Below are 23,080 nucleotides of genomic sequence, written 5' to 3' on the forward strand. Positions count from 1 at the left end.
GTCTCACGCCCCGATCGTTTCATACGATTATATACTATCTAAATCGGAAGCTCATTATTTCAAGTTTGGTTAGGTATCGAACGTATTCAACGATGCTCGACGATAGTCTCTTCGAACGAAAAGCATTTTTGAGGTTAGCTCCAGTGAAATATCGTCTCGTGTCGTAAACTCGATATTACCGTAGCTGTCCGTTCTCCCTGACCTAACGTAAAGTAAAAGCATCATCGTGAACGTACTCACCGGAAACGGTGGTGTAAGTAGAAGTAGATATTTAAGACGAAAACGTTGAGAAACTCACAGGTGTGTCCTCGCGTCGCCGTAAAGCCGCGCACGTACAGCAGCGCCCCAAGCGGCGCCGTAGAGAAGCGAAGGTCGCACGAAGCGCGCTCCTTTCCCCTCCAACGTGGCATTCTCCTCGTGCCGCACGCGGAGAACAGAGATACCGTGAACGGAGGGATCCGCCTCCTTTTTCGAGCTCCTTCGTTGCGCGCTATTGCTTTCGGGCCCGTCGCACGCTTTTTCTAACGTTTCATTCTTTCTCTCTCGCTCCTTTTCTTTTCCCTTTCTTCGAAAGATCATCGAGCGAGAGAAGTCAAAGTGGAAGAAGGTATAAAGAAAAAGAAGAAGAAAAAAAAAAAAGAAAAAGCGGAAAAATTCGAGAAAACTTTCGAAAGATGAAAAAACGCGCGTTATCGTCCAGCATCGAACACGTTGCATCTGGAAATCTCGAATCCGTTGGCATCAATTGTATTACCTATCGACGAAGAGCGGGCCGCCTTTTGCGCCGTCGTAGTCGTCCTCTCTAGTAGACGTAGTCATCGTAGTTTTTCCCTCCTCCTCGTCCCCCAACGTAGGACGTTGGAAGCAGAGAAGCGCAGCAGGAGCATCGGCATACGTCGCATCCTTCTCGATCCTCCATCCTCGTTCGCTCATTCACTCCGTAAACCGTCTCTCCGTGCACACGATAGACGTTCCACCGACTTTCTCTCCCTCCCTCCCTCCCACCCATAACTCCCTCCTCCGCCCTACGCCCCCTCGGACCCCTCTATCTTTGTATCCGCGTGCGCGAGGCGCGAACGGTCGAGCTAAGCGAAAGAGGGGAGGAGAGAAAGAGAGAGAGAGAGAGAGAGAGAAAGGAGGAGAAAGAAAGACGACTGGACGAGTGCGAGGGAGAGAAGGAAGAGAAGGTGGAGAAGGAAGGAAGGAGAAGAAGGAGGAGGTGAAGGAGGAGGAGGAGGAGGAGGTGGAGAAGGAGGAGGACGAGGAGGAGGAGGAGGAGGAGGCGAGGAGAGCGACGAAACGAGAAGTAGAGAAAGGAGCGAGAGAGGGAAAGAGGACTGCTACTCCTGGGGCCCCCCACCATGCGGCCTGCCGCCGCGACGCCAGTCCGTAGTCAGTCAGCGCTGGACCGCCGCCCGCTCGATTTCGCGATCCACGAACGACGGTAGCCTCCACCTCCACCACCTCCTCCTTCTCCTTCGTTTCTCTCTATCTCGACGCCTCTCTCTCTCTCTCTCTTTCTTTCTTTCTTCCTTTCTTTCTTTCTTTCTTTCTCTGTTACCCCCTTCCGAGCATTATATCTCTTTCTCTTTCTAACTCTCTCTCTTTCTCTTCCTCTCTCTCTCTCTCTCTCTCTTTCTCTCACTCTTCTAATCTTCTCTCCTTTGCAATTTCTTTCTTTCTTTTTTCTTTTTTTTTAATCTATTCGTCTGTCTTTATTTCTCTCTTTCTCTCTCTCTCTTTCTCTATCTATCTATCTATCTATCTATCTATCTACCTCTTTTTTTCTTTCTTTCTTTTTCTTTCTTCGTCTTTCGTGCCGTCCGAAACTTCACGAACGTCGCGCGCGAGTTTCGAGAACGGAGTCGCGGGGTTGCTTCGAAAGTCGCGAGAAGAGAATCTTTCAAAACGGAGGAACTTTCCTCCTCTTCTTCCGATCTCTCATCCTTCTTCCATCATCTTCCTTCTCTTTTCTTTCCTTCTACTTTTTGTTTTCCTTTTTCCCAATTCCCAATCGTTTTGCGCGAATTAATTTTTCCGCGCACGGACATCAACGGTCAACGTCGAAAGGAGGGAGGGTTTTGAGATCGTACTCTAACCCCTCTCCTTCTCTTCTTTTTTTTTTTTATTTTTTTTTCCGTTTCTTCGTAGGTGATGCGTCGTTCTAACATATTACAAAACCGATGGAAGAAGAGCAACGAAAAAGTTTGAAAAAGAGTGCGGCTAAAGCGGAACGCTAGTTGGTTTGACTTCTGGACTTCTTATTGTTTCGCGCCTACGGATTCGAAGATGGCCGAAGAAGCTCGAGAAAGGTATTACTACTACTACTACGCCTTCGACGATTCTGTTAACTCGCTCGTGTCTCCTGCTACTATCTATTGCCACGATTACGATTACAAGACGACGATGACGACGACGATGACAACGACGACGATGACGACGACGACGATGATTCTTCGCGGAAGAGTGTGAAGAAAAAAAGAAATCAATAGGTATTATCGTACTATTACTGTCGGCTAACAGTAATGTAAACGATAGTACGTAATACGTATACACGTATATATATATATATATTATATATAGATATATATATATGATATTATTGCGCGGGAACGCAAAACGTGCCGGTAATACAAAACAAAAAAAGGAAAATAAAAGAAGAAGAGGAAGAAAATAAAAGAGTGGAAAAAGTGCAAAGTGTTTATCGTTTTATATCACCGATAAGCGAGATAATAATAAGTCGTCGTATGGTGTCGCCACAATAGCCAACGATGAACAACGCGTGGTGGAGGATGACGATGATAGGGAGGAAGACGACAAATTCGACGACGAAATCGACGACGAAAATCGAATCTCCGTCGACAACTATGAGGTAGTGGTCGTCGGACACGTGCTGTGTGCCTGGGTGAACTGTAGTGCGCGCGGGAAGGATCGAGAGATAGAGATAGAGATAGAGATAGAGAGAGAAAGAGAGAGAGAGAGAGAGAGAGAGTGAGATAGATAGATAGATAGATAGATAGATAGATAGATAGATAGATAGATAGATAGATATATAAATAGAAAGATAGATAGATAGATAGAGAGAGAAAGAGAGAAAGAGAGAGAGAGAGAGAGAGGGATAGAAAAAGAAAGAGAAAGAAAAAGTGGCAGACTGTCGCCTCTGGTTTCCCGCGTTTGTTCGTTTGCCACAATTTTTCTCGGTGTGCGGGCGAAGCGTTCTTTTTTCGGGACCAAATCGTCGGAGGCTAAGGAGAGAAGAGCTGGAGGCCACAGGGATAATCGAGCAACCCCGAAGGACGCAGATGCCCCGAAGGAAACAGCACGCACCGCAACGAATGAAATGTAAGTTCCTTATGAAAAAAAAAACCAAAAAAAAATAATATCCCTTTGCCTTCTTCGTCTCTCTTCTTTCTTCTTTGTATTCGCTTTATCTTTCGAACGAATTTTTATAAGCCTAATTTAATTTCTTCAAAGATCTTTCTACGTCCCCTCTCCCACCACTTTTCTTCCAGTTCATCTCTCTGTGTATATGTATGTGTATATATGTATATGTATATGTATATGTATATGTATATGTATATGTATATATATACACATATACATACACGTTCGTTCGAGATTTCGTTAAAGGTTTTCGTTTAGTTCGGCTCATCACGAAAAACGTTGATCGAACGAATTGTCCTAAGAATTTTTTCTTTCTTCTCACCTCCCAACACCCTCGTCATTATTTTTGTCTCTCTCTTTTATTTCTTTTTTGTAAAAGATGATCGTAGATGTATGTATATCCAACATTATGTATATCCAACGTTTCTTCCTTTGACCATGCGAAAGTGCGCCGTAAAGCAGCGCGTAGCGTCGGCAAGCCACGTGCTATTATTTTGCGTGTAATCGGTTAAGGTCGTGCTGGCTCGTTCGTTCGTTCGTTCGTTCGTTCGTCGTTCGTTCGTTCGTTCGTTCGTTCGTTCGTTCCTAGTATCGTCGACCCTATCAACATCTTTTTTTTTTTAAAGTTCTTGGAAGTGTTATATAAGTTAAAGGTAACAATTACGACTGACTTTCCGCGAACATTTATAAGTACTTTTGTCTTTTATCTCTGATCGAGTTAATGCACGGTTTTGTTTATAAATTGTTTTCTAAGAACGCGCAAATCCGAAATAATACATAACATACATACATACACACATACGTACATACATACCTAAGTAAATACCTAGCAACAATTGAATCACTTTCAAACGCAAAGAAAAACCTAAACTCATATATAAATACATATCGTCTATATTATTTTCCCTGTGCATAGATCCGACGATCGATATCGTGATCGTTTTCTCGTTCTTCGATCGAAGCGCGATCAACATACTTGAGTATTTATGTATGTATTTGATCGTTAATGCCATTGCGCCTACACGAGAGCCTTGTAAGTAAATACGTAAGTACTTACTTACGTAGTACAATGTTTCTCCTGTCGATGTTAGACAACGAAGAAGTACAAATTAGAAAGTCAATGTCCTTTATGGAGGACAAACTGTGGCCGAAGAGGTTAATTACGTAAATGCTTACAAAAAACATCGTCGAATTATTGTCCGTTCGCTCACGCATTCGCTTCCCACTCCCCCCTTTTCCCTTTATCCCCATCTCCCTCCTCTGGTGACGTGTCTCTTTTTCTATCTTCCTCTCTCTCTTTCTTTCTCTCTCTTCGAAACATCTACAACCTACCTCAAACAAACGAAAGACTTCTATATAAAGGCACGCTCGCACGTTTACGTGCGTACGTTTTCTAAGCTTTATACGTACCTTTATACTCTCCGTTCATACAAACCTACATACAAAAAAATAATTTTCAAACGTTCAACGTTTGATCAGCAACATAACAATCGATATTTGATATCCGTCTCGACAACCATTCGACTTTTGCTAGAGTTGAAATTTGACGAGTCGATCGAAGGGTGGCAAGCGTCGGAAAGAAGAACAGGGGAAGAAGAGGATCCGAAGGCCGTAACGCGCGCCATGCTGCTTTTCCCACGTGGGGAGCCATGAGGCGTAAACAAACTCGCCCCCAACGGAGGACGCCATCTTGGTGAAGTTCTCTTGCCGGAAACATTTACAATTCACTCAACTTGCCCTACCAAAACTTGGCCAAGCACCGATAAATCTTTGCTTGTCTATCTGTCTCTCTCTCTCTCTATGTTTCTCTCTCTCTCTTTCTGTCTATCTCTCTTTCTCTCTCTCTGTCTTTGTCTCATACGCGCACGCGTACGATTCCCTTCGCGGTGAACATAAATTCGAACAGTATATATTCATCACGTTGTCTTTTCTCTTTTAACGCGTAAGAAACGCGCGAAACTGATATGAATTGACTAGTAAAGGCCGCAACCCAGACGCCATCTTGAAAGCAATCGCATGATGTTCGATAGGGAAAATATTTCGTTCTTCTTATTGTCTATATTTCTGTGTTTTTTTTTTTCGAACGAATTTTCAGTATTTATTTCACGTCGCTAGTCTCTATTTTTCAGCCTTTTTTTTTTTTAGAGGAAAAAGAAACAGAGAAAAAAGAGAAAAATGTGAATGTTTTATTAACCCGTTTGAATTTACGAAGCAAATTTGCGTATATCGACTGATGAAAATACAAGACGTAGGTACTACTTACTTACGTGCAGGATATAGAATATGATATCGAAATCAAAAGAAAGGAAATCGTGAATTTCCGATTCGGATTTTGATGCATTTGAAGTGGAACGAATCTCATATACGAATGCTATAAATCCAAAAGTAAAATGATATGTGGGCCAAGGCGATGCATCGTTGATTTCTTAGGTGATCTTTATGTTCTCATAACAGAAATATATAGATATAGTACACGTAACTTTAAAAGCCGTAGTTATAAACGGGATTGTTTGTCAGATGGTAAAACCTACGTAGGTATGTACTTACTTACTTATTTACCTATTTACAAGGTGTTACAAAAATATTCGGATATTTTTCAAATCGAATAAATTGTTTTTCAAACTGGACGAAGCATTTTGAATTTTTTTTCTATATAAGTATAGAAAATCTTGCGTAATATTTCGTTTTTGGGCAAAATGATAAAAAGTATAAAATCTGTAAGCTCGTTTGTTTCACAAACACCATGTAGATATTATCAAAACCGATCGATTTTAGATCGAATTAATACATAAAAAAAAAAAAACCATTAAATATATATGTCTTATTATAATTACGAGGAACGTCGTTACCATTATGTCTTAAAACTCATTATTTTATTACGATTGTAAATATTTTCGGACGAATGCTCTATAATTAATGGATTTTAATATATAGGTTACATACATAAGACAAGACGATCTGTAAAAATATATTTGTATTTCTGATGTATTTTTTTTATATTTTTGTATTCGTGTTACATATTTTTTATCGTAATTCAAACAAAATTGTATTTCTTTTCTTTCTCTTTTTTTTTTTTTAAATCCTGAACATATTTACATATAGTACACTAACATCTCCGTGTCCAATCAAAGTTCCAGAGAATTTTGTCCAATCTAAAAAAAGTTACATATTTCTGTACGATTTACGGTATTACAGTCGTTTCATTTGAAACGTCGAATTGAGAATACAATGTGAAAAAGTTAAAGTATATTATCGCAAAAGTGAAAACGAATATATCACGGTAGATATTATGGTGACACGACGCGAGTAAAGATGCATCGTTTGGTATCTTTCGCGGTCGTTTCAATCTCGAGAAACTTAGAAATATTGAAACCGTTTAAATTAATGTTATAAGATAACTGGTGATACACAAAGTTTCTATCCGTGCGAAAGGATAAAGTCATCAGCGAAAGTAGACGTGTGGTTTGCGAGGCTTAAGAAAATAACAAAATATGGCCTGCAGCCTGCGGATAAAAGCGAAGTGCGAGCCGACCGTGGTTAATTTCTCCGCTTCGATTTATGATGTTCTCTTCTCGAAAGGATCTCGCAAAACATCGATTCGTTCGGATCGATCTCTCAAGTAAGTACTTAGGTAGATAGGTAGGTAGGTAGGTAGGTAGGTAGGTAGATAGGTAGGTATCGTTGCTCAGCCGTTTCGAACTGCATCGAAGAGAACTAATTAGCAATATTTTAACGACGAACTATCACCAATTTCCTTCGATCGATTCTCTTCATCTTTGTCTCTCTATTTCCATCGATAACGCACTTTATGTGCGAAAAGCCAATATAGATATATACATAAGTACTTAGATACATATTCATCCATGCGCATGTAAGTACTTACTTAGTTCTATCGATGACGGTTCTTTTTCTTATCGTTGTAGTCGTAGATTCAAATAAAAGAAAGAAGAAATATGGATAAAGAAAAAAAGGAAAGAGAACTCTGAAAAAAAGAAAGTATAGAAGTTTATTAGTCGTGTATATGTTGTTGATGCTTAGATAATAACTGAATTGAAATCGTTGAATTTATCGTTATTTGTAGTTTATCGTAGGTTGTAGATAGACATCGGAAAGAAGGAAAAATTAGGAAAAGGTTTTTTTTTTTTTTTTTTTACTAATTTAATGGAAAAAGAAACTTACAAATTAATAGGAAGAACCTTTTTATGATGTTAAATCTATGGAACGTTTTATTAGAAGGAACTTCTACGATTAGGTTATTCGATAAAAGAAAGAAAGAAAACAAATAAGAAATAGGCTGCTGAATGACTAAATAAGGAATTTTTTAGATTAAAGTAAAAGATTTAATAAATAGGTAAGATTTATTAGGCTATAACGGCATAGTAGTACTAGATCGACTATCATCTCTTTGATATATATAAACGAATATACGAGAACAAGTGAAAATGTATAAAACTTTAGATACGCTAATGCACTCGTCATATAATTAATCGTTTCGTATATCCAAGTAGACTAACTGATAGAAAATTGCGATAAACTCGTTTCGAAATCTGAGGTCGTTAGTTATCGAAACCAATGTATTCTCATAATCATGTAATTCCATTAAAATATCTGTCTGTATGATAATTTTATTCTTTTTCTCCTTTCTTTCTTTTTTTTTTTTTTTTTAAATCTTAAAAGACTCGATCACTTAATTTTCTAATTTCTACTTATTTATATTTTCTTAAAAATCTTAATCGTTAATAAATATTAATTACTACCAATGAAATCGAGTAATGCACTTCACCGAAATCAACCTTTGGTCTTATTTATCTAAAACATCTAGAACGTCGAAGGACGTTTACAAATATTGAACGATCGATTATCACCGTTAAAAACGCGTTTTATTTCCCCGTGTACGTAGGTGTCGTCGGGGAACTGGAATTTGGTGAAAAATTGTGAACATGGCACGATCGACGTCACTACATGCCACTAATAAAACGCGTCATACATAGGTATGCTTGCGAAAGGTGCATTAATCGCGTGCTTGGAGACGGATTTACGGCATCCACCGCAAAATTCGAATCCTACGCAACAGGTGCAGCGTAGGTGCATCTTCACATACCGTCGTCTTAAAATGGTTTAAACGGGTATACTTACCGAGCTCAAGAGTTAAGCAAAAATCTCTGATAAGAGAGTAATCTATTCTGAGTCATCGAATAAACAAAAATTTTATACCTTTTATAGATAATATTCATTGTGATATAAATTTTGCTTTCACCAAAAAAAAGAAAGGAAGGAAGAAAGATCGTAAATATATTAGCTTTGTATGTTGACAATTTACATTTTTATTTGAATTTTCAAACGTCATGTTTTCTTCGATAAAAGTGGAAATTGATTCTCGTGGAAAATGTACGGACGTATGTGTTTCTCTGTGCATATATGTGTATGTATATATATATTTATATATATATATATATATATATGTGTATATATATGTATATAACTTGTAATTAGAAATTAAAAGTCAGTTAAATGATATGTAAAATATTTTAAGATTATGAAATAGGAACATTTCTAGTTAAATAGGAAATTCAATAATTTTTAGTTCTTCTTATATAACGTCATGTATTTTTTAAATTAATTATATCTTTTAATCGATTAACCGTATAAAAAAAAATTACGAGTATAGACTTAAAGTAAATAATGAATGAGAAATTAACGCGTGAAGTAAGCTATCTACTAATCTTAGTGACTAATCTAACTAACCTTAGAGAAATTAAAATTTATAAGAACTACAAGCGGAAGTTATAAACGCCGCTAATCAAATAAAATCTAAAATGTTACAAAATATATGAAGAAGAATAATTACAAGACATTGGTTGTAAATATAAGAAAATAGTAGACACTTGGAATATTTAACGAATTAAATAAATTAATTGTAATATTTTTCTTTTCAATTACATAATAGCATTAACGAGTTAGTAACTAAACTGATTGTGTGATCGTTTCTATGTATGATGTTTTTTATTTTGTCATTACATTTTAAGATGGTTTATATTTGAAAGATATTATATATGCTAATATCTCGATAATTATTAACTTTAGATTTATACATGCTTAATAATTTTTTTTTAACGCGTTTAATCGATTAAGATATCTAATTAACTAATTAAAAAATATTGGTTCCTTCGTAAGAAAAATTAAACATTATGAAATTTTCGGTTTAACAGGAAGTCATTTATTTTATTAGCCTTATATTAGATATTTATAAAATATTTAGATATTTATTAGATACTTATAAAATATTTTACTTACAAAATCATTAAACTTTTTTGTTCGTGTATATATTTTTTTCTATTACTTTCAATAAATGAGATATTCATTGAGCCCTTAATTTATAATCAATCTGTACGTAGACATCTCTCTCTCTCTCTCTCTCTCTCTTTCTCTCAGTTTTTCGTCACATTACGTAAAGTGAATCTTTTCGCTTAATTCTGAAAAATATTTTAAGATGAAAGGAGATACATACGTCGTTTAAAACGTCACCGTTTTCCCTTCCTACAAGTTTATATGGTAACGATATTTAATTCATCACCGTGCGGACGATTATTTTCTCAACGCGAGAAAAGCGAGAGTGAAAGGGAAAGATAAAGAGAGTCAAACGAGAAAATCGAGTCGGTTAGCGGAGAGTTCTGATGTAGAAGAGTCCCGGGCTCGTCTTTTCGCGGCTCGCGACGCTTTGACTTCATTCATAAAGTACGTCGTAGGAGTCGGTGTAGACGGCGCAGGCGCACCTCGGGTCGTTCAAACTCGAGACTCCGAGACTAGAGACTCGGCTTGGCTCGGTTCGAAACGAACATACTTAAGTACGACGGTCTCGTAGCTGCCCGCGGATATTTTCGGACTCAACGCGAAGTAGAGAGAATCACGGACGTTCTTGAAGCGACGAAAGGATGGTTGATGAGAGAGTAGGTACTAGGTATAACTAGTAAAAGTAAAAAGAGTTAAATTCGTATCGTTGAATTCGCTCGAGACAAGAAGAACAAAAGTACGATAACCAAACGGAAATACGATGACAGTCGACGCTCTAAAGATTTTACATCTTTTGCTTAGATATATCTATCTAGAAACGTCGAATGCAACGAGAATATCGACGACGCGGGTTTTCGATTATATTTAAATTGTCGTCTGGTCGTTCTAAGATAGGACAAATCGATTTTCGGATACGGCCGGCCTCGTCCGTGCCAAAAAAAAGTGTTCTGCATCGATGGTAATTAAATTTGAGAGATCTAAAAACGGCCATCGTTTGGTCGCATTTACGTTTCGATCGTGAACTTTTTATGAGGAGACGTCGAGTTTTCAACGAAATTCCCATTCTCCTTTTTGATCTTTTTCATCGTCTTCGTCGTCGTCGTCGTCGTCGTCGTCGTCGTCGTCGGCATCGTCGTCGTCGTTGTTCGCGACAAATTTTTCCAATTGGATGTTTCCAACCTATTTATATACTATATACTCTTTTCTCGATCATAAAATTATGATCGATCCGAAAAAAATTTCTATGTAACGGTTTAATATTCGTAACGTTACACAAGAACGTATTTATTTATGTTTGATTTCAACGACATTTAGTTGTTATTAATTTGATAACTATTGCGAACACCGTTGTATACGTTATTATTTATGCAGCAGTAAAACTTACCTACCTACTTACTTTGTTGCCGTATTCACGAGTTAAGTTTCGAACCGATTTCATAAATAATGTATCGAAACATTGAACCTTTGTATAGGGACGTATCTTATTTTCGTACGTTAAACGAAACAGTCTAAGAAGCCATTAAATTACCATCTTTCCGCAGATAGATACGCGGAAAGCAAAACTTAACGATGTCCATTCAAATTTATCCAATCATTAAGAATCACATTAGCGAGTCTATCAAACTCGCTTTAAACGTGTAGTGGGTCTATTATCGACTGCTTATAAATAATCCGTAAAATATTTTTTAGTAAGTATATCTTAATATCGATCTTGGCCAATTATTATTGTTATCCGTTAATAGGAGAACGATCGTGGGTATAGGACGAAGGGAGACACGGGGAGAGAGAGAGAGAGAGAGAGGGATAAACGAAAAAATTCACGTAGTTCTCGAAGTTAAACACGAACGGATATAGAAAGATTTCGAAATCTGAGCGATACGCGAACGAAAGACATAAATTCGTTAGATACGAATCTATTTTTATTCGACGCGTTACGAAGTATATATTTTAACGTGTGATTTGTGCACACGCATCATAATATCTTGCTGTGACGAGAAAAAAAAGAGGAAGAGAGAGAGAGAGAGAGAGAGAGAGAGAGAGAGAGAGAGAGAGAGAGAGAGAGAGAGGAAGAGAAAAAGAAAGGAAAAACAAAATTCCTCGCTGATGACGAAACGAACGACCATGTTCGAGGGACACACGCGTATAGCTCCAGTTTCACGATAGAAAAGAGACGTGATTTTTCCGTTGCGTTTACCTGGGACGAAGAAACGAGTACCTGCGAAACGTGCCGTTAAAGTTTTATGGCGATCTTCCAGGCAACGACGTTTCCCGTAAATATGGACGCGTTAAAGGGAGACGAAGAGGAAGAAAAGATATGAGATAGAAAGAGATAGAGACAGAGATAGATAGATAGATAGATAGAGAGAGAGAGAGAGAGAGAGAGAGAAAGAGAGGGATAGATATATAGGTGAGTACCTGCATCGGGTCGTAAGAGAAATTTTCTCCTACGGGAAGAGCCGCGATCGAAGTCGCGGTTAAAAACCCCCTTTAGAAGAGGCTTAGAGGAGGAACGACGACCCATGGCGAGCGAGACGCCCATTGCGCAAAACTTTCACCTCAAACAATGCCGTGCGCATTTTTAGAACCCCGAGAACTGCCTTCTTCTTGCCGTCATAAATCCTTCAACGCGATGAAAAAGGGGCGCGACCTTCGCTCGCAGAAGTTTTCGTGACGAGCCAAGGAACGAACGATTATCCGAGGTTGGATCGTTTCGAAGCACTCTAAGGAGGAGAGCTCAGTGCACATTTTTACTCGGTTATTTCTCGGGCAACTCGCTATTATCCTATCGGTGGGTACATATCGCTTTCACCGTTAGGATTTAGTTTCAATGTATTTAACATTATTACAATTGTTTGACGTACCTAGCAACCTTCTTATATGTCTATTTATTTATATGCATGTTTATCTATGAATATATATTTATACATACATACATACATATGCATATATACATATATATGTATATATATTTATATATATCTGTGTATTAGTTTATACACAAAGCAATTACAATCGAATATCGTAATGCATTACGAGGTACAAGGAATCGACCATAAATGATATCGCGTATCTGTTAACTTACAAGAAAGCTTTATTATACTCCTTCGGAGATTTCTTAACGGTTAGAACGAGAGAACGAAAGGCTTCTAATAATATGAAAGTCGATCGTGTACACCGTGTGTTATTCGTATGGCTCTCGTACGCGATCGGTTATCGCCCGATTTAATTATAACCGTGATCTGATTTATGCACAGATCGACATCTCTCGCCCGCGAGTTTATATCCGTTGTCGAAGCGATCTTCTCTCAGCGTTATCCATGCCCACTATGCATACAGAAAATTACGATCGACTCGAATCGTTGACTTTTCGAACGAGAAGGGTAGGTAGGTAGGTAGGTAGGTAGGTAGGCAGGTAGGTAGGTAGGTAGGTAGGTAGGTAGGTAGGTAGGTAGGTAGCGTACTCGTGCGAATGCGTACAGCTAATTCCAATATCAATTTCTCACTCTCGCCCGCTTCGAAATAAAGCGGTGATTTATCTCAAAAGGCTTTCGACGAGTTTCCAAATCGTTCATCGGAAACGACGAAAAGCGTACAATTACGACGACGTGCGGCATGTAAAATTATTCATGAATCTTTTCAATTTTTCATCGTGCCAATGCGTGACATTTTATTCTTCTTTCTATATAGTTATATAATCTATATATACACGTTTATTTTATATGTATGTTATATACATGTACATATAGGTCTATTTAACGTCTATACATATACACGTATGTATGTATAATATATACTATATATACGTATCTTTTTCTCATTTACGAGAGCAAATAAAATAATGATAAAAGTCATCTCGCGCATCAAAGGAGCGTCGATGCGTGAAACGGTTCGATACTTACATTTCCGTACCGCGATCGCTCTCGCTATGCAACCGAGTCAGCTTTCTAATCGGCTTCCGTTACTTCCGGTAATCGTGATTTACACGCGATATTACTTTACGGGTAAACACGCCAAAGGCAACGGGTCGAGATTAATGAGATTCTACGGGAGATCTTCCTGATTTTCGCTTTGGAACCTTTTGCTTCGATGGTATTCCATCGGACAACATACATTTGACTTCGTAGCTAAAGCCTAAGTAAGATAAATGAATTTACTATCGACTTGCTTACTTTCCGATCGTCGGTCAAAGAAGTTTGTTCTTCTTATGTTCCAAGGACGTAATGACCGAGAGTAATTTAAAGAAATCTACAATGTTGGTCAATCGATTTACGCTAGCCCGTGAAACGACTCCGCTCATAAATCCTAAACTTTATGGATCCGCAACCGAGAGATCCTAAGTCAAAGTTACATAACGTGAACTTTATCTTTGCCGCGTTACCGTGCCATCCGTCACAATTTTTTTCTATTTCCTTTTTTTCTCTCTCTTTCTCCTTCTTTTTCTCTTCTTTATTATTTTTTTTTTTTGAAGATATTTTTTTATAACTCTTTTTTATCTTTTTTTTTTCTTTCTTTCATTTTCAAGTCATCTCGTTGGATATACTATATACCAGGCATCAATCAATACGAATTAACATTACCTCGATTAAACTGTAGATAAGCGTAAGATCGACGATCATTTTTTGATTGCGACGCAAAAGTTGTCACGTTTGCTGTTTATATTTTCATTTAATACATTTCTTTTTATCTTCTCAAGTTTTTTATTTTTATTCTTTTTTTTTAAATTCTTTCTTCTTATTACATAATCAAGTTGGGAACGACGAAGTGTATGGATCCATCCCTTGCGATTTATATCGTGCATACAAACGCGTTACTATTATATCGTTTCTTGGCAGATTTTCCCTTCTTTCTTTCTTTATGCTGTTATACATATACGTATACATACACACGTACATCATCCATCCATACATACATACATCATACATACATACGACATATATACATACATATATATATATATATATATATATATATATATATATATATATATATATTCTAAGCGGCCCTAATAAATTAGCCGTAGGAAAAGACGGTTGTATGACAGATGCCCGATGGCTGCCATAAAGGAGCCGTTGGAGACGCTCACTGGTGATGGCAGCACATCAAAGCGCATCCGTAGCAGCATCCCCACCGTCCCGTTGTTTTATGTTTACCGAGAGATTCGTCTCTTTCTCTTTCTCTCTCTTTTTCCCTCTCTCTCTCTCTTTCTCTATCTCTCTCTATCTTTCTCTTTTTCGCTCTTCGACTGCACGAGAAACGTCGTGTCGGGTATACATTACTAAGAAAACATTCTAGAATGAATCCGTATCTATAGCCCGTTTCCATAGAAGTCTATAACATTGTTTCGACGATAAATCGACTCGAAGTAAATCCCCTCTTGCTTAGCGAGAAGAGCTTCCTTAGAAAATCGTAGACGTTGGAAAACGATAGATTAACACCTACGCGCCTTGAAGTCTTTAATGGGCAATAAATTATTACAAAGGCGTCACTCCCTTTTTCTTTCACTCTCTCTGTCTCTCTCTCTCTCTCTCTCTCTCTCTCTGTCTCTCTACTTACTTACTTACTCACTCACTTACTCACTCTCTCTCTCTTTCTCTTTCTCCCTCTTTCTGATCTTCTGGAAAGAACACGCACATAACTCCTCGCTCTCACGTTGTATCACTTCGAAATGATCGGGTATCGTTGACTATTCGAAGTTAGGGGACTTTGATGGATCGATGCTTACATAAGTTGGCATTAATTAGTTCTCTTGCATCTTTGATTTCTTCCCGGGAAACTTGTTACAAAATCTTTATCTACGGCACCATTTAAACAAGTTTTCTTCACGTTTATATGAAGGTAAGTAAGTAAATACTTACGTACCTGTACAGTTTGTTAAGAAAAAAAAAAAAAGAAAGAAAGAAAGATAGAAAAAAGGATTCAAAACTTGAAATATATAATGTCCGGTAAATTGAATAATAAATATATCAGCGGTCTGAATAAAATAAAGTGATTTTAACAAAGTTATACGATGTGATATAAAATAAGATTGTGGTAAGTTAATCCTTCATTTAAACACTCGTGTATTATCATTATCTAAACAGGAGATCGCTTACTACTCTATCAACTTCGATTTTTCGATACATTATGGATGACTAATTTGTCTTTTTTTGTTTTCTGTTTTTTTTTTGTTTTTCATTTATTTATTTTCTTTTTTTTTTCAATGGAAATTTTCGCAAAATGAAATGGATTGGAAATTGTATGGAAATACGAACGAGTTCATCTCAATATTAAATGCTAAAATTTGGAGAATATTGTGGTAAATTTGATCCTGTTAAAAAGCAAACAAAAACATATTTATGAATTTATTAAAAAAAAAAAATAATAAATAAATAAATAAATAAAAGACGAAAAAAAGAAATACAAAAAACTATAAAAAACCAAAAAAAAAAAATGCAGTTACGTGAATGATTTGTATACGTACGCGATATATAATTTTACATGTATGAATAATGCAATTTTTTTTTTTTTTTTTTTTTTTGAAATAAAATCCACAACACATCTTACTCTTACAAATTTTATGAAATACCCGTTATATACAACGTACGCGTTAAGTAATTTTTCTTCGATTATATTATTTTCAAAAATGCCCATCGAAGAAAGCAACGAATTCTCGAAGCTCAGAAATTCGCGCGAATTTCGTAATTTCGTAATTCCTCCCATAAATTAGACGACAAGCCAAGGACGTTTTCACGAGTTCTTTCGACGTTTCCACGAAGGAAAAGCTTTAATATTAGAACGTCAATCGCAGCTAGATTATTATTTAACAAGTATCGTTCGTTTTTTAAATCTGACTTATTACCAAATAATGAAAAATTATAATAAAATAGAATAGTAATACGAACAATTAGGAGTTTTATTCGAAGAAAAGGAGAAAAGAAGAAGGGGTTGAAGGAGATCGTATTGGTAGGTCCATATTGCCAAAGAAGAGAACGCGTTTCCGATGATCGCCAGACGGTAAGGAGAGAATGCAGTCAACACGATGGAGCTTAACACAGCGATGGCGAAGAAGAAGAAGAAGAAGAAGAAGAAGAAGAAAAAGAAGAAAAAAAAAGAAGGAAGATGAGGAGGAGAAAGAGATGGTGGAAGTATAGAGAGAAAAAGAAGGAGGGTGGAGGGAAGTCTTTCGTTGAAAACGAAGCGGAATCGGCGGTGGCGGCCTCCGGCGCGAGTCCTAAGGCCGTAGAACGTGCCGGCACGCTTAAGTGACTTTCGGTGTTTGGCCTTTGCACGCGGCAAGAGCCTTTTGCCTTTTGCGACAAGATCCACGGGCGGCGAGTACTCATGGTTGAGAGGGGAATGGATCGGGGGGAGGGAGGGAGGAGGAAGGGGTCGTAAGGAGGAGGCGGAACCGCCAGTAGCAGCAGCAGCAGGAGCAGCAGCCTCAACCCTCCGACCTTCCATAATTCAATGCTCCTTCGAGCAGATAGCTAAATCACAACGGCGGACGACAGAGAGAGAGAGAGAGAGAGAGAGAGAGAGAGAGAGAGAGAGAGAGAGAGAGAGGGAGGGAGGGAGAGGGAGAGGGAGAGGGAGAGATCGTAACGCGCTCATGAGCTTGGTTAGGAAATGGAAAAAGCATGACGGGGGTGACGAACGCGTAGTGGGAGTCGAAGGTACGTTCGTTTCTAGCTGTTTTCCAACTTCGCAAACGAGGGTGGACGGACGCTCGGCACGCATCGTCTCTTAGAACGAGTGATATTAGGAAGGATTTTTATCCTTAAGAGAAATACTAGGAATAGCGAATGTAAGATCTTCGATTTTGATTGGATCGATGCCATTGATCGATTGCGAGTTAATCTCTTGTATTTTTCTTTTTTCATCTATTTAAAGATTTGGAAAAATATTATTCGTCTTTTTCGATTAATTTGGAGGGGAGGTAGAAAATGGAAAAATGAAAAGGGCGATAGATATAATTTATCTCTCTTTTAAATTTCTAAGCTGATAGAAAATATGAATTTCGATGGAAGTTATATTAAGAGTGTATCGATTCGATCGGATTGATCAACGAAATTAGAATAACGCGTGGTCGTTCCAACATGCGTATCTGTCTATTACATATTCGAAGCAGTACTGTTCTCGAAAATTGACATCTGTTTTTTTTTCTTTTTCTTTCTTTTCCTTCCTTGTAAAAGAACGAATCCATCGGTTAGTTCGTAATTTACGCGATATCGTCGATTTTTATTTTATCTTGTGCGGTGCCATAAACGATGACGGTAGAAGGAGTAAAAATATTGGGCCGAGTCGCGTTTGCGAGAATAGCGAGCGATACGCACGCATAATTTTCGCATGACGTATCTACATATACCTAACGTTAGTCCGTAACAGTGATCTATCGGTTTGCCGGTAGAACGGACCTTTCATATTCTGACGTAAGTCGGTACTCGACATAAGTCTAACCACGGCGATCTCGATTTTTTCTTAATGCTTCCATATATCTGTAAGTCGTTAATCAGTCATCGCGAGAACTATACCTACGTATATATAAGCAGTGTGTACACACACACAGACACACACATATATATATAGCACGTGTGGGTACTTGTTTGTATTTGGTAATTACGATCTCGACACGAAAGAAAATTCTCACTCATGTTGAAATTATGCCGGAGGGTACAGCGGATAAGAGTTACTTACCGTTGTGTACGATTTTCACGACTCTAATGTCAAAAGTTGAAAATAAAGCAGTGAATAAAAAGAAGAGAAAAAGAAAGAAACAAAGAGAGAGAGAGAGAGAGAGAGAGAGAGAGAGAGAGCAACAATTTTCAATGGTAATTCGGTAGCAAGGAAAAATCCAACAAACCCTCCCTCCTTTCTCGAAACTGTTCTAGCGAAAGAGAAGACGGAGCCAAAAGCCGTAAACGCACACGCGTTCGTAACATCCTCCGAGGAGGAACGATACGCCGCGAACGTAAAATACTGAATGTATACATAGACTCATGCGCACATGCTTACCTTGTTCCGTAGGTGCGCGGGTATTCTACGGTTATGCTACACGCGGTATCGCGCTAGAGTGGCCAGGCTATTCGGCCGTGCACGTACAATCTAGGTACTGTTTCGTAGAACGGAGGTACCCGAAGGGGAAGTAAGCAGTATCTCTCGAGCACCCTCCACCCTTCCGCCGCCCGCCTGTCCATCCACGTTTCTCCCCGGAGAAGGAGGATGGAAGTTAGTAGTTCGTGGGGTGGTGCTGGTGGTCGTTGTCGTAACTGTGCCGGCGTTACTACAAGCTTTCTTAGTGGTAGTGGTGACAGTAATAGAAGTAGTAGTAGTAGTAATAGTAGGAGTAAGAGTAGGAGTAGTAGTAGCAGCAATAGCAGCACTAGTAGTAGTAGTAATAGTGGTAATAGTAGTAGTAGTAGTAGTAGTAGTAGTAGTATCAGCAAAAGCCGTAGTAGGAATGTGAGTAGAGTATCGCTGATACTGGTGGTGGTGGCGATGGCGATAACTACGGACGTGTGGTAGTAGTAGCGATGGTAGTAGTAGAAGCAGTGGTGGTGAGCTTCTCCGTCCGTCCGTCTCGTCTCGACTCGACTCGTCTCGCGTGACGGCCTCGTCAGCCGTCAGCCAAGCTCCGTCCGGATCGATACGCCTGCCACCCTTACGACCCCAACTTCCTCCACCTTCTCCTGTGAAAAGCAATGCACCTACACCACCCTCCTCCTTCTCGGTTTTTCTCTCTCTCTCTCTTTCTTTCTCTTTCTCTCTCGGTCGCTCCTTCGAGTCGACTATCGTTTCCTCTCTTTCTCTCTCTTTCTCCTTCTCTTTCTCTCTCTCCTCTCTCTCTCTCTCTATCTTTCTCACTCTAGAGCGTACCCTTCTCTTCCTTCCTCCGACTGCTGCCTCCTGCCAGCGGAGTCTAGTTGAGTCGAGTTGAGCCACCGGCCGGGTCAGAAGACGTCTGCTGCCCGGGCGAGCGACAGCTACCCCACCTCCTCCACCACCCTACCCGCGGCCCCGTTTTACCACCTCCTCCCCCGGCCGCCGCTACCCCCGTCGTCCTCCTCCACGACTCTATTCTACCGCGACGTGCCACGAGATGGACAGCCTCGCCTCGACGTCGAATCCACGCTCTCGTACACCCTTCTTCCGCGCGCGCCGCACCGCGTCGTCGACGTCACGTCGCTCTTGCTTTTATCTCTCTCTCTCTCTCTCTCCCTCTCTTTCTCTCTCTTTCTCTCTCCTTTTCCCTTACCCTCGTTTCCTCTCCCTCTCTTTCTCTTCCTCTTTCGCTCTCGTTCTTCTCTAGGTGCCAGAGTATGCCACCACCACCACCACCACCACCATCACCACCACCACTACTACCACTACTACTACCACTACCACTACCACTACCACTACCACTACCATCGCAGTACCACTTTTACCACTACTACCACTACTACCATCGTGACGGCTACTGCGTATCTCGAGCGCGTGCTTTTCAGCGGTATTCTTGCTGATCGAACCTAACGCCGTTCTAGTTGCGAGGAAACCTTGTCCTCCGCTTCGTTCGAGAACTCTATGAGAAGGGGATCGACAACTCGATCGGATCGGGGAGTCCAACCTACCATAGAATTCCACGGCGTTTGGTATCTAGATAGAGCTTTTTCTATCCTTTTCTTTTTCCATCATTATTTTTCTGTTGTTTTCTTATTTCTTCACTTATTTCCTTTTTTCTTTTTTTTTTTTTCATCGAGGATTTAATCCTTCCGTCTTCCGTCCTTCGATACGTGTCCTGACACTGCGATCATGAATCAATACGTCTGATTTTTTCGAATTAACATGTTCTATAGATTCTAGACTTTCTAACGTATAAAATGTTTCCGTTTCGTTCGGTGACTTTTCTCTCTCTCTTTCTCTTTTTTCTTTTTTTTATCGTACTCGAGGGAGATTATGGAGTTATAACGAATTATGCGATGACGTGAAAGACGATGTCGTGCCCGCGATGAAAACATTTTGGAAGGACAGGTAGAAACGAAACAAAAAAGGTTAAGAAAGATCGATCTCTCCCTCCCCACCCTTTTCTCCTTCCCTTCGCTTCTTCTTTCTTTCCTCTGAATGAACGGTCGCACTCTGTGCAAAGACAAAAACCCTTGATAATGAATCATTAGTAGTCGAGAGTCAATTAAAGATTAATTAATCGCTAGGATTCGAGAGCCAATTAAACTTTCGCCGACAGTGGAGGAGCCGCCTGATCGCTGCCGCTGAAAAGTATAATGCAGTCTGTGGAGATTCACCGATGCATTTACTGGTTCGTTACTTGGCTTCCGGATGTAATACCATAGCGAATGTAATACTTGTATATACTTACGAATTCGATTAGAATGTATGAGGAAGACGAAAAGAAAGAAGGAGAGAGAGAGAGAGAGAGAGAGAGAGAGAGAGAGAGAGAGAGAGAAGGACACGTTTCTTCGATATTTTAGATTCGCCTTTGTCCATCGTTTAAGTATTACGAAATTTATCGAAACATTAAACTCGAGTCTGATGTCGATGTTTAGATAACTCATCGGAATGTTTGCAAATTCTTTTTAAGTCATCGAGGTCTTTAGAGACTAATCGAAGAACTCGAAAAGGAGAAAGACAAAGAAAAGGAAGAAACGTGGGAGAGAGAAAAAGAGAGAAAGAAAAAGAAAGAGAGAGAAAGAAGAAGTCGTAAAAGAGAAGGAGGTGCCATGAGGATGAAAGGAAGAGAGCAGAACATATTTGGCACGTTGACAGCTCGGCACACTTGTCGTTCTTTTTGGCAGAAAGGAGGCCCGATAAAGTGGGTGGCGTTGAGGGTGGAAGAGGGAAGGTACGGTTGGTGGATCGCCGACCTTTCGGGATTGACAGTGATGGAGGTTTTACTTGTGTACGTTTTGGTTCCGGCGTGAGTGTGTTTGAAGACGTGTAACGATGACGCCTCCAGACACCGCCAATCAGTCAGCTCATTACACCGATTCAATCGACGTCGTCTATACCGTCTACCTCCGTTAACCTCCCCGCATTACCCCTCGTCCACTCGACGACGACCATGACGACAGACCGTTCGATAATCGTCGATATGTCACTCGCGAGTTGATACTCGTGTAATCTATCGACGTCGCTTATCGCTCGAAGACTTGTCGAAAATAAAATAATACGACACGGTTACGAGTGTCGGCAAATATGTCGTTTTACGTTCTTATTAAAACGAACAGAATGAACGTTTTCAAAGATATACACACGTACGAAAGAGCGAGAGAGAGAGAGAGAGAGAGAGAGAGAGAGAGAGACAGAGAGAGGAAGCAAGTCTCGAATCCTCTTTCGAGGAGTAGGTATCTATACAAAATGAATGACTTATCGGAAGCTATTATAGATTTAATTAAACGATTAATTTTGATTTAACAAAGTAGTATGCTCTTATATAGTAGGAAAAGTTGTCGTAGAACTATGAGATATCGAAGAGCATAAGAGCAAACCGATATAGCTCGAACTTGCGATCTCCTTCCACCGGCGTTATATATATATATACATACATACATACATACACACACACACACACACACACATATATATATATTCTTTTTTTCTCTTCATAGCTGTGACATACGGTGAAAATTATAGCCGTCGTTCCTTCCTCTCTCTCTCTCTCTCTCTTTCTCTTTCTCTTCCTCTTCCTCTTCTTCTCTCTCTCTTTCTTTCTCTCTCTCTCTCTTCCTTTTTCTTTCTCTCTTCCTCTTCGAGTTCTTCGCGCATCGGACGAGGCGGAGGCGATTCCTGCCTCCCACGATACCGCCCCAGCACTGAGGCCATCGTAGATGGGTGCCAGCTATCTAAGGGGTGATTTCTAATTTATGAGACTGGGGCGATGTGATGAACAGACGTCATAAAGCATGTCGCGCCCCGCGTCTGCAGGCTGCCACTCGCCTCTCTCCTTCCCTTCTCTCTCTCTCTCTCTCTTTTACTCTCTTTCTTTCTCTCTATTTCTCTCTTTCTCTCGCTCTTTCTCTCTCTCTCTCTTTCTCTTTCTCTCTCTTCGTTCCTCCCTCCCCCTGTTATCGCCGGCACCGAGTTCTCCCGACACTCCGCCACCTTCCAACTATCCCACCCCTTCCATCGTTCTCCCGTTCCACCGGTCCCGTGATTTGTGGCCTCTCGAATTCTCTTCGCGGCCTTCTCCTTCGCGAAACTTCGATCTCTCTCCCTTTTTCCTCCTTATTCTCTTCTCACCCTCTTTTACTCTCTCTCTCTCTCTCTCTCTTTCTTTTTTTCTTTTTCTCTCTTTCTGTTTCTCTATATCTCTCCTCTTCTCACCATTTCAAGTGTATATTCTCTTCGTTTATCCCTTGGGGTTACTTCTTGCTAAGCCGCGTTGATGCGATATTTTTTGTTTGTGCAACTAAATGCCTTCCGCGCACTTTATCCC

General features: G+C 39.6%; 2 protein-coding genes across 11 annotated transcripts in view; one reads left to right on the plus strand and one right to left on the minus strand.

Moving 5' to 3' along the window:
• LOC127071607 (zinc finger protein 7-like) overlaps positions 1-353 on the minus strand; it is a 44,266-nt gene extending 43,913 nt beyond the window's left edge. For all 7 annotated transcript variants that reach the window (XM_051011086.1, XM_051011090.1, XM_051011089.1 and 4 more), the window contains exon 1: positions 241-353. The gene's annotated coding sequence lies outside the window, so the exon portion shown is untranslated. The remainder of the gene's footprint in view (positions 1-240) is intronic.
• A 914-nt stretch (positions 354-1,267) lies between these two features.
• The window catches only part of LOC127071605 (protein tiptop), a 141,797-nt gene continuing 119,984 nt past the window's right edge, over positions 1,268-23,080 (plus strand). For 3 of the 4 annotated variants that reach the window (XM_051011080.1, XM_051011078.1, XM_051011084.1), the window contains exons 1-2: positions 1,268-1,444; positions 2,152-3,342. Coding sequence is in view for 1 of the 4 variants with exons in the window: in XM_051011084.1 (XP_050867041.1) it covers positions 3,303-3,342 (40 nt within the window). In the remaining 3 variants the exon portion in view is untranslated. The remainder of the gene's footprint in view (positions 1,445-2,151; positions 3,343-23,080) is intronic. The other variant, XM_051011082.1, reaches the window with a different exon arrangement.

The sequence above is a fragment of the Vespula vulgaris genome, chromosome 22 (assembly GCF_905475345.1).
Source record: "Vespula vulgaris chromosome 22, iyVesVulg1.1, whole genome shotgun sequence".
NCBI lineage: Eukaryota > Metazoa > Arthropoda > Insecta > Hymenoptera > Vespidae > Vespula > Vespula vulgaris.